We start from the raw sequence: 12039 nt of genomic DNA on the forward strand, positions 1-12039 counted from the left end.
CATGTGCTGGTGGCGTGTATGTACTCTTCAGTTTAAAATTGTGCTTATCATGTAAGTTATTACCATTAATTCTAATTTGAGTATAAACTATTAACTGTGTTTTACCACTATTGCGTGCTTTTAGTGTGCTCTAATTAGTTGGCCAAATGTTGGCTAGCTGGCAACACCTGTGTGCTGAAGGTGTGTCAGTAAAAAAAAAAAAAAAAAAACAGCATACACGTCCTGGTTACCTATGTGTCATCCTGTAGTGAACTTGGTCTCATTTAAATGAAGGTATCAGACTTGGTGAGGATAGATCATATTGCATACAAATCAAGAGTTTAATTTAAAGAACATGGTTAGAGAGCATCCCTCCTGGTATTGTTCATTGCCTCCTTTGAACAGTAAACAAAGGCACACATAGTAGCTCTGTATTTGTGCCACATCTTTGCCATGGATTAATGAAACTAACTTGGAGGTGATGTTTAGTCTCACTTGATTATCCTCATAAGTGCTAAGTAATATAATGAGTCTTAATTGTGTGCCAGTTACAACTCCTAATGACCTTTCTACTGCACATTAATGTTAATGAAGGCCATTTTTGGTGATCGTAAGTCACTTTATTTATGAGTGAAGACAAACTCTAGCTAACTAGGTAATGAAAAATCACAATCACTAGTAAGGCAGGAGTTGCTGAAGTATGCAGTGTTTGAGTGTTTTGAGTGTTGAGTTGATATTTCATCTTTTCTGGGACATTTGGAATCAAAGAAAATAAGTCTTGTATGTCATTCCAGCATTTTTTAGGTGGGTGGGTGCATGCATTTATTGGAGAGTAGACAATACTACAGGAAGTGAGGGGAGAGAGAAATGGGAAGTGACATGCAAAAAATAAAGGTCCTCAGGCTGAAGTGGGGACACTGCAATTACATGGTCAGCACCTTAAAACCCTCGGGCAGCAGGGGGTTTGCCTCTACATGTTTGAATTTGAGTGCAGATGGAGAAATGTAATAGCTCTGTGTCAAATGTAACCTTCTCGCTTATCAAGATGCTTTAATGCCGGCTTAAAGCATAACATTCTGTGAAGTGGCTGTAGAAATACTGTACATATTTTAGGACATGCATAGTTGTTCATTATCTGTGATGGTACCAAAGATGAGAGCATTTCTCCTGCTGCAGGATTTGGCATATGCCTGGTGAAAAAGCAGTGAAGAGCGGTGAGTCTGGCTGAGTGGAGCCAGTAGAGATGGGAGCAAACACCAGCCAGGTCAGTGACCTGTCCGACAACCCCAGCCTCAAGACCCTGGTGGGCACGGAGTCCATATCGGAGAATGATCCTTTCTGGAATCAGCTCATCTCCTTCACCTTCATCAGTCCCACCAGCAGGTAATAAACACATAGGTTATGTTGGATGTGGCCGTTATGTGTAGAATTTAAGATGAATGATTATAAGTTTCAGGAATTTATCAAGTTGAAAAACCAAACATTTCCTGGTTGCAGCTTCACATTCACCAATGTTGCCTTCCTTTCTATCTTTTTGGTGTCATTATAAAGTGAATACTTGTCGGGGAAAGAAATCCTAACACCAGATCCGCTTACTAGCTTTCTCCAAAGCTTTCAGCTTAATCCTGCAATGACGATGTCATAAAGTTCAGTTGAAAGCTCAGGAGAAAGTTAGTAAGTGGACGTTGTGTCAAGGATTTACATCTTAACTACTATTTTTAGTCAAAAGTCAAGAGTCAAGAACTTTTACACTCAGTATTTGGTGTTTTTGACTATTAATTTGTTACTAAAGTACTATTAAAAAGATCAGTTTTTGCTTTGGTAACTTGTGATTGCCCTGCCATTTTGTCATGAGCATATAGACTAAATCTTCAAAAGAAAAATGGGAACTTTTAACTTAACACTGGAAAACGTGATACCAATATTGAAAATTATTGTTAGTTCCAGCTCTACATAAAATCCGTACATACAGAAACAAAACAAGAAGCCAGCCAGGAAAGAAAACAAATTTGAAGTAAAATTGATCGTGACAGCAGCAGCATTTCCTGAACCGTAGACCTCAGGGTCCTTGGTGGAAAATATATCTCCTGGAAATGTTTCACATCAAAATTTTATAGCTGATGTGTTTAAAAATTTAGAGGACAACAAACTATTAGTGACTTCTCCAACAGCTTCTTGAAAAATTCCTCTGTCTTGGACAAATCTCCTAAAGCATCTACTCAAGAGTTACAGTATGCTACACCAGCAGACGTTTGGTACACAACCTTTCCAATGAGTAAGTTGTTAAAGATTCCCAACCAGGATCAAACATTAAGCTGCAGACAGGATGTTTGCTGAGTTCACTTCAGTAATCATTCAACAGGGCTGTTGTACCGCTTGACTGAAAATAGGTTGGCATTTACTTCGAGTGTGTGCTGAGAAGTAAAGACACAGCCTCCCATCAGCCTTTGACTGATTTTAAATACTCATCGAGTGGGGGGGGTTTATTCATTAATCTCTGAAACAGAATTACAGCGTAATACATTAATCTTGGTCACTACTCTGCTATTTTTCCTTATACAATAAAAAAATATATATTTATTTTAACACATATAACAAGACATGAAGTGAATATCATATATGCATTGAGGGTAACACAAAAAGGAGTACTGGTTGAAAGGAATACTTCACCCACAATAGCCATTTGTTTATGAATTAGTCATGCTGTGTTACCTTGAATTCCTGAAGAAAACTTTCCCTTGCCTGCTTTCAAGGAGAATGGCAAATATATATTGATTGATTTAGGTCCACATTTAACAAAAGCAAAACTGAAACTGTATCAGAAAGTTGGTTTACTAGTCAGCAGTTTCCTAACACATACATTTTTACTAAAACTATTCAAAACTAAACTGAAGCAGTTTGTGACTTATGGGTGGATGTTTGATCTGTAAATCTGTTCAGAGCTGATCATGTCAATGGGTGAGATGGATGCAGACTTTTAGATCCAGCAGAATAAACGGTTAAGTTTGACTTTTAATGCGACTGCTCCATCTGTGTACAGAGTATGCTCTGCACTCTGAGAATGTTTTGCAATGAATAACCAAGCAATATATTTCGACAGCTCTTCTAATGAACGGTCCAGCTCAAATTAAAAAAAAAAAAAAATAAAAAAAAAATATATATATATATATATATAGCAGCAGATGTTTTTATTTGAGGTTGGCCGCCAAAAATAAATGAGTGTATGGGAATCCCAAGCGTGAAGTATCCCTTAAAGTTTAGGCTGCATTTTCATGATCAGTTATTCTGCCTATTACTGTCTTGATTAATCTTTAGGTCTGTTAAATGTCAGGAAATAGTCCCTAATTTCCATCACAGGTTCTAAAAGTCAAAGTCGACATTCTCAGCTTGCGTACCGTCTTTGACCAGATGTCCTAAACCAAAATATATTTACTCTATATTCATAAAATACTTTATAAAAGTAGCAAATATTAATATTTGAGAAGGTGGGACCAGACGATTTATGCCATTTTTCTTTTAAAAACATGACTTAAACAATTCTGTACAACTTACATTTTTTTTCTGTCACTGCTGATGTGATGCGATTTAAATGTTATTTGTTTGATTGTGCTGCAGTTTTCAAGCATGACAACCAAGGGCAGATAATGCGAGAAATTAACTCCTCTGATTCATTTTCTCTTTCTTATCTTTTCAGTGTTTACTGTGTTTTGTTTTAAATCTTATCTTCACTGTTTTTCCTTTAAAACAGTGGAGACTCCAAGTTACTGGAAGAAGCTGTCATCCCTCTCGCCAAGATCCTCAGTACGTTGCCTATGATATAAATATCCTTCATGTGTTATTTTGCTCATCAATACATAATCACAACTAATATAAACTTCACTGGTGTTTAAATCAAAATGTATTGTTGTTTACATACAATGCTGCTAATAAGTTTTCTCCGTTTTTTTTATTTCCAAGTTGAAAACAATCCCAGAACGGGGAACTTTGGCGCTCTTGTGAGAATTTTCCTGGGAAGAACCAAAGAGCTGAAAATCTCTACAGAATGCCAAGAGTGAGTATGGGAACCTCGGAGGAGATAATGAACTCAGATGACTGTGTCAGTAATGATAGACCCCATGCATGTCAGTTTTTGCTGTGAGGGAGTGCAGGCTAGTTATTGTTTGATCACAGGCAGTCAGGGAATCCTTAGTTTTTACAGGGAAGAAACACTAAAGTGGTTGTTGTTTCCCATGAGAAAACTGCTGAGGTATAACCATCAACACATGTGGCATTATTCTGCACTCACTTCCAAGATCCATTTCCACAGAAATTGACCCTGCCCAAGTCACCCAAAGTGCTCCGTGTGGGAACTCTTCATTCTCTATTAAACATCATTAGAGGTTGCAGTTATCGCTCCCTATCCACTCCCATCGGTTTTTCTCATATTTAGTAACAGATTTTTTCCCATAAACAAACCTACTTTCTCTGCATCAGAAATAATTGGCATGGGCAAATTGTAAATTTGTGGGACTGATTAGACGCCCCCGTGTTGGTGTTTAGTGGTTGTGAAACATTGTTGTTTGCACTGGATGGTTCCAATCATTTCTTGTTTCCCCTTCATTTGTTTCTCACCAGCTTTGTCCCAATTTTGTCTCAGAGTGAATATATAACAACTTGTGTTTTGTCATTACATGCTGTTGTGAAAGCAACAATATTCTTACAGATGTATTTACTGTTAAAATGAAGGTTGTAATGCAGTTATGAGAAAGCTGTTTGTGTCACCATTTGTAATCGTACAGAGTGAGATGCATATGATGTGCAGTAAATCAACAACCTTTGTTACAGGTGGTGTCATTAGTACCAGAGGGTCACTACTTCGAATGTGACCTATATTCAAAACTTACTCAGTCAGTGGCCATCAGTGTAAGCTGGTGTTTACAATGTGATAACCTGATGCTTTATTAAATTGCCACAAGGAAATTAGCTAAAATTGACAGTTGTGATATTTTTAATAGTGGTGCTGCATTAGTCAGTGTATTACATATAGTTACTGTATATAATGTATGTATCTGCTGTCAAAAGACGTCTGTCACCACACCGCGAGTTTGGAGAAGCGGCAGGTGTGTGGAAAGGAAAGCTAAGCAATGTACTGCTGTGGATGGGGGTCACCTGCAAAATGTATTTTAACCCACCTAAAACCCAAATCTATAACAGAATTAGTGTACGCTATATTGAGAGTATTTTTATTGCTTTACCTTTCCATCAGACAGCCCATTCCAACGAGGAAGCAGTTAACGGCTTCAGATCACCATCTGTGCTCTCGTTACAGCCACCTGACTCCACTGACAGAAGCAGTAATTTTGGGTCGCTGAACACAGGAACTGCTGCTCTACAGCTGCCTCGTCAGTTAGTTAGTTTGAGTTACTGTGTGACTTTGGTGAATCCAAACTAACACTTCTAAATGCCAAAGTCACAAAATAAGTCAATAGACATAACTGATAGAGCCAGTGATAGACGGTATTCAGCAATGTTAAATCACTGTTTTTCTCAATGGAGTTTGGCTGTGAAGAAAGTAAAACGGCATCAGTCTGAAATTGTTTGACAGTAAGGTAAAGCAAGGCAAGGCAGGGCAGTTTTGTTTGTATAAGCACACTTCCCACCCACAACAGAGCAATTCAAAGTGATTTATAAAGGAGTAAAATATAAAACATATTAAAGGAAAATAAGTGAAAATGCTCTAAATGAAGCAAACACATAAACTGATTTTTTTTTTAGGTGAGACTTTTTTAGGTGGCAAAAAAAAGTTTTGTTACGGACCCCCATCCACCGCAGCACATTGCCTAGCTTCTGTACTCTATAATACGCTGACTCACTAGTTTGATTGTACAAAATACACCAGGTCTTCAATCCTAGACATTCTGTTGACATTTGAAGGAACATGTTACTAAAAAACTTACAGGTGAGTGACAAATTAAAGCAAAAAAAAAAAAAAAAAAAAGTCTGTCTTTGACATGCTTAGTCTTTTTTACTCAGATTTTTCTTTAATTTGTCCTCTGTATGTCAGCCAAGTTTTCCTTGTTAAATTTAGGATGTATATCAATGGCACATAGCCAGCCCCCTTAGAGCATCTATGTACGTCACAGCTCTATGTTTGGCCTTGAATGTAATGGATTTTTTTTCTTTTTTTCTGTTTCACAGTCAGCTGTTTATCTGGCAGGCCCACAATGCACTGTTCATGATCCGGTGTCTGCTCAAGGTGTTCATCAGGGAGATGAGTGAAGAGGAGCTGCACTTACAATTCTCCTACCAGGAGAGGGCACCAGGCTCCTGTGGAGGTGAGCTCCATCACTGATGGATTTTGTTAAAGGGAGATGCGTCACAGGGAGACTGAAGCTCGACCACAAATTGCATAAAGAAATTAGCTTCATAGGAGTAGTCAACTGTTTTGGAGTGAACGCCTCGCATTTATGGAGTGACTCGCTGCATTTTTGTTTGGTGTTGGTACAATCCTTTGCACTTCAGAACATTTAACACAAAAAACAAATCCTCTGCTGAAAAAAATCATTCTCAAAAGTCTTTTGCACCCAGTACACTCATGAAGTGTGAGTTATTAGAGGATAGCCACAAGAGTCAAATGTGTAAAATTACCCTTTATACCTAAAGAGAGATAAGAAATTGGCTTTTTAATTGAGCACAAATACCCCTGGTTACTGACCTGGATCAGCCGTCTCTGAGAGACTGCTTTAATAAAAGTCTGAACATGTGTCCACTGACTGCACATCCTCTTTGGCCTCAAACACGAGCACTGACTGAGGTAAATCTCCAAATAAACACTGCGAATAGGTGTCCTCTTGACAGCCTTGATAAACATAAACAACATGACACTTTTTTGGAGCTCACTTACAGAGACAATGAAATGCCATTGAAAGGTAAGGGAATATACAAGAAGCAGCTTCCCCTTCATTTTCATTATTTTGCCACGGCTGTTTGTTTTTCATGCTGCCAGTGTTCTCTCGCAAACATGAACTGTGACATTTTCACAAACGCACCCGCTCTCTCGCAGCTCCCCACAAACCTCACAGGGTTTTATCTGCTGTGTTGGATGATTGTTATGAGAATTCTTTCTGTGACTTGCCTGCAAAAATGACACATAGCTAATTAAAACTTGTTGAAAGCGGTAAAGGGAAAATAATCCAAAGCTTGTACAGGTCATGAAAAGTCTTAAAAAGAACTGAGCAGAGGGTCCTCAAAAAAGGAAAAATCAAATCTTGAATGACGTTACCAAATGTCTTGCATATCTTGCCTTCTGTGTGCAGTTATGTATTTGTATTTGATCCATTTATTCATTTTTTGCTGCTTATCTTTGTCCAGGTTGCGTAATTTGATTAATTAGATCATTAGGAGTTATTAGTCTACACTGCTGTGGTGAAATTACACTGTAATTTAATTTTAATAAATTCTTGGTTATATCATCTCTCCAGTTTTTTTGTTTGTTTGTTTTTATTGTACTTTAATGCTTTAGCTGGTATAATCTCGAAACAGCTCTTAAATTGCATTCCATGTGGCATTAAAAATGTCTAAAATGTCTTCAACTTAACTTAGCGAAGCCTGTAGAAACCCCATAATCCCTATTAGCTAATTTCTCTCAAGAGATTGTTACAGTGGGAGTTTGAAAGAGCAATGAGAGACTAACTGCCGTATATGTCTAGTACAATAACTTCTTCTGCTCCCCTGTAGAGACAGGCAGCGAGGACCTCCTCGAGGAGCTGCTGTCCAACCTCATTCACCTGATTGTTGAGGTGCCTCTGCTGTAAGTATCTCCCTTATTTGATTATATATGAATATGTATAAATGTGTGTGTGAGAGGATGTTGAATTAAACACTCCATTGTGACCTACGGGGTTGGGGAAAAAAACAATTCCTATATGCATCACAACTGTCTCATGAAAGATCATGTCTCAATGCAGAATAATAATTAGAAAATGAGAAATTTAAAGCCCAGTTCTTGACATTATGATCGCACATAACAATTTTCAAAGACTGGGCCACATTCCTTATGGCTAAATCAATTGGATGGTGAAACGTAACAGATGTGAAACATGTGCATTGTGTCTACATCCTAAGCTAGGCTACTTCTTGAGTTTTGGTAAGGATGGCTGCACATGAGCAACCACTGATAAAAAAAATACTGGGAGTTTATAAAACTGTGTATTTTAATCATGGATCATTTCAAATACACTATTTTTTCAAAGTAGCAGGTATTCACACAGTGAGAAAAAATAAATCATATATAGAAATCAAATATTTTGATGCATCAAGATTGGGTTTGTAACTGTGGTCTGTGTTACTGCTGTTATACTCTTATTACATTACTTGCCCACCGCCCCTATTGTCATTTTGCTTATTTTATGAATAGTTGGATGACAGATGTTACAATCATCAACTGAAAGTGTCTGCTCGGTACGGCAGCAGAATCATAGCACAGATTGGCAAGAGTCAGATTTCACTTTATGAAGTTACAGGAGTTGACTGACAAGATGATGACAGATGATTTGGTGACTTTTTCTCAATATTTTGGTTTTAAACTCAATGCTAACAGGGAGCGCAAAAACATTAATGAGGGAAAAGGTGTTGGTCACATGTCAAGAAGTTGGAGGTGTGTGATCTATCATAGTCAAAATCAACTTTTTGTGTCAAGTTTGCCATATGTACAGGACATAGACTGGATTGAAATGCCATTTCTTCCCAAACCCTGATGTATACGTGCAAGTAAACCGCCTCAATGGTGTACTTGCCCCCACAGAGCTTGCAGCCCTTCACCTGACAGCTCACTGTGGCTGCTTCTGCATTTTCCATTGCTCCCTGCAACATTTTAAACTGATCCGCTGTTGAAAAATGCCAAAAAATGACGTTTTGTTTAATAGATGCATTTTTAATGAACGATAGTCCTAATATCACTGACAAACATTTTCTGTGACTAATTCATAATAAAAGTCAACTCGTGTTTGGCCAGTTAAAAGCTTTTAATGTGAAGCAAGGGAATTTGCATTAGCTGTAACTTAAAATGGCGTTCTGCAGAGATTGAGTGTCATCGATGAATATCTTTGCTTTTGAAATGGCTGGTGTTATCCTAAAACTAGTGTTGTCACAAGATCAGTAACCGGTGAGAAAATTTCCTCACCATGCCATCCCTATCAGTTTCATCAATAATGGTTATATAATTTTATCCTGCACCTCTGAATTGAAATTAACTTGTTAGGGATTCCCACCCCAATATGTACACGAAAAAAGGTCACAATCACATCGCTCATTGTTAAAGCTCACTTGTTTGATATTATATTATGAGCATAATATTTGCATGAAAGCATCAAGTATTGTTGATTTTTGTGCTGTTTCTCAGCCCAGCACGTCCTTCAGTCTGAGTCCCCTGTTTTTATTCATGTTTTTTGGTTGTTAATGTGAGTAGGATGTTCGTCATTGTGCAGTTAATGAAAAGCAGTTTGTGAAAAGTTTGTCTGTGTAACTCTCCCTTTGCGTGCTCCACTGGCTCATCCGCTCCTTGATTCACTAACCAAGAGAGGCTGAAATCCATTATGGAACAAGGTTAGGCTCGGATGTCCATATGTTTCACTCCCAGAGTCGTCAGCCAGACTGACGTGCTCGAGCACTGAGCTGGCAACGTGATGAGCAAAGGGACATAATAAAAAAAAAAAAAAAAGCAGGGGATATGACTAAAAGATGTTTGTTGTTCCGGGAGAAGAGAAAAGGCTTGAAATGAAAGTTGGATTAGGAGCGGTGCCAGTGAGTGGGAGAGGAGGGAACATCATGATTGAAAAATGGTATCATCCTTTACTCCCCGTGGGCGGCGTGCACGCTAACACTCTCTGCTTTAATGAGTGAATATTTCTGTGTGTTTACTCATCAATGCTGGAATTATCTCCTGCCTGCCACTCAGTCTGTCACACAGAGACAAAGATACAGTCATATGTACGTCTCTGTGGGCTAAATCCTCCTCTGCAGTGTCAAAACAAGTTCACAGAAACATGACTGACAATTGCTATTTTCTTGACGCAGCATCTTCCACTTTTCCTCTCTTTTCCCTCGTCTGTATTGTGTCACTCATGATCCTCCTCTCTTTGGCAACCAGTCTAGTTTCTCTCTCTCCGTCTCTTCTGTTGTCTCCGGACATCAAACCCTGGCTCTTGTGTAAATGCGTTCAGCGTTCCAACATTATTCATTGTTCCCGGCTTTAAGACTTCTACCTGTTTTTCTTCCCTTCACCACTGTCTGGATGACAGCCCGTTTCCTCTGTACGTGCTGTTGGTTTGGATGGGCATCTTAGCTCCCTCCAGTCTCGGATTTCTGCACCATTTGTGGTTTCACAAGAAAGTTTGATACATCACAATTAATCCCCTTTTGTTTTTCCACACATACTGTGACATACCATTTATTAAATTATTTTTGTGCCAAACATTTACACTAAGGCAAATGATATAAGCTTACGGTCAAGTCTTTGCTGCTAAATGAAGCATTTTATTTTTATGCTGAAACCTTCTTTGTGAAAGGTCGATCTGTATCAATGTATTGATCCAATGATCACCAGTATTATCAAAGTAAAGTAAAAAAATCAAAACATATTGTCCAATTGTCCAAGCACACCTCTTTTGAAACATTCAAACAGTCCTAGTAGCCTCGTGCCAGGTAGATAATAGTAAGCAGCTAAGAAAAAGACCATAAGGATAATTACTGATATGGTCTCATATTTATCAATCAAAATCGGATCATGGCAGGCTTTGTGATATCAGCAAATATCATATTGTTGTCCAAAAAATTAATATAACATCTTGGATTTCCTCTCTAGGGATCAGTAAAGGATTATCTTATCTTATTAAACTTTTTATTTATACACGTTATATACAGTAACCTAAAACACCGGGGCTGTATTTTTCAAATGAACTTTTTAATTTGCAATTTTACAAGATTATTAAAACCTTGGCCTGATAGATAGTAAAGTTTCTAAAATATCATTTAGATTTAGTTAAGATTAATAGGAAAGACATTTGTTTTCCAATAACTTCTTGTGTTTTACCGTTGACAATTTCAGAGCTGAAACAATAAGTTAACTGACTGGTTTGTAAACAATATGATAATAAACCTTTTCGATCATTTTTTTATTAAGTGAGTAATTTCACTCAAAAGATTAAACACTCTGTGACTCTAGCTTTGTAAATGTGAAAAATTTCTTTATCTTTTTTCCTGTTCTATTATAACACACTGAAAATAGTCTGTTGGTGGTTGGACAAAAAAGGGAAATTTCAAGTAGACAGCTTGGGCATATTGGATTTGGGGTTGGCATTTTTCACATTTTTAAGTTGTATAGACCAGGGAAAATATTCAAAATAGAGCAATAATGAAAATATTTGTTGAAGCCATAGATGTGACATTTGTGTGCATCTGTACACAGTGACGATCTTTCAGTTTGGATGTAATCGGTAAAGAATATATGAAACTGAAAGAACAATAATAGCAACTGAATTGAAGGTTTCAGTGGAAGCAGGTCACAGTTAAGTTTAGCAAATGCGTTTCAATGAAAGGATACTTCTCTGTGCTGGGGTCACTTTTTACTTCTGATGTGATGTCATTGTAGACAACTTTGCAAGTGAGATACAGTGTGTCTGTCACAGCTGGAAATAACCTTTTTCCTCAAAGTACAAAATATAATAGATATGTGATAAATAAGAATATATAGATATTATTTTAAAGGCTTCTGTAGAGATCAGGCATTTTTATTAGTAACATGTCTGGACATTATCTTATTATACATATATTTATACCTGTATTGAAGTTTTGATATAAGATATTTAAATTTATTTGCATTAACTCGTCATTCTTGTGTCTTTTCCTGTAGTGACATCACCTATAGCATCCTGTTTGAGGCAGTGACCACGCTGCTGGTATTCTTCTCCTATCAGCTCTTCCAAAAAGACATCCTCCGAGATGGATTAATCTGCCAGCACATCATGAAGGGACGATGGTGAGAAAACACACACACACACACACACACTACACAAGTTTATTTTA

At 37.6% G+C, this 12039-nt stretch overlaps 1 protein-coding gene across 1 annotated transcript in view; it reads left to right on the top strand.

Annotated features, from left to right (window-relative positions):
- dym (dymeclin) overlaps positions 1-12039 on the top strand; it is a 67193-nt gene that overhangs the window by 579 nt on the left and 54575 nt on the right. Inside the window, exons 2-7 of the mRNA XM_042509808.1 lie at positions 1156-1362; positions 3728-3780; positions 3937-4030; positions 6157-6293; positions 7696-7768; positions 11867-11992. Of these exons, the coding sequence (XP_042365742.1) occupies positions 1223-1362; positions 3728-3780; positions 3937-4030; positions 6157-6293; positions 7696-7768; positions 11867-11992 (623 nt within the window). The 5' untranslated portion in view covers positions 1156-1222. The remainder of the gene's footprint in view (positions 1-1155; positions 1363-3727; positions 3781-3936; positions 4031-6156; positions 6294-7695; positions 7769-11866; positions 11993-12039) is intronic.

The sequence above is a fragment of the Plectropomus leopardus genome, chromosome 20 (genome assembly GCF_008729295.1).
Source record: "Plectropomus leopardus isolate mb chromosome 20, YSFRI_Pleo_2.0, whole genome shotgun sequence".
Classification (NCBI taxonomy): Eukaryota; Metazoa; Chordata; class Actinopteri; order Perciformes; family Serranidae; genus Plectropomus; species Plectropomus leopardus.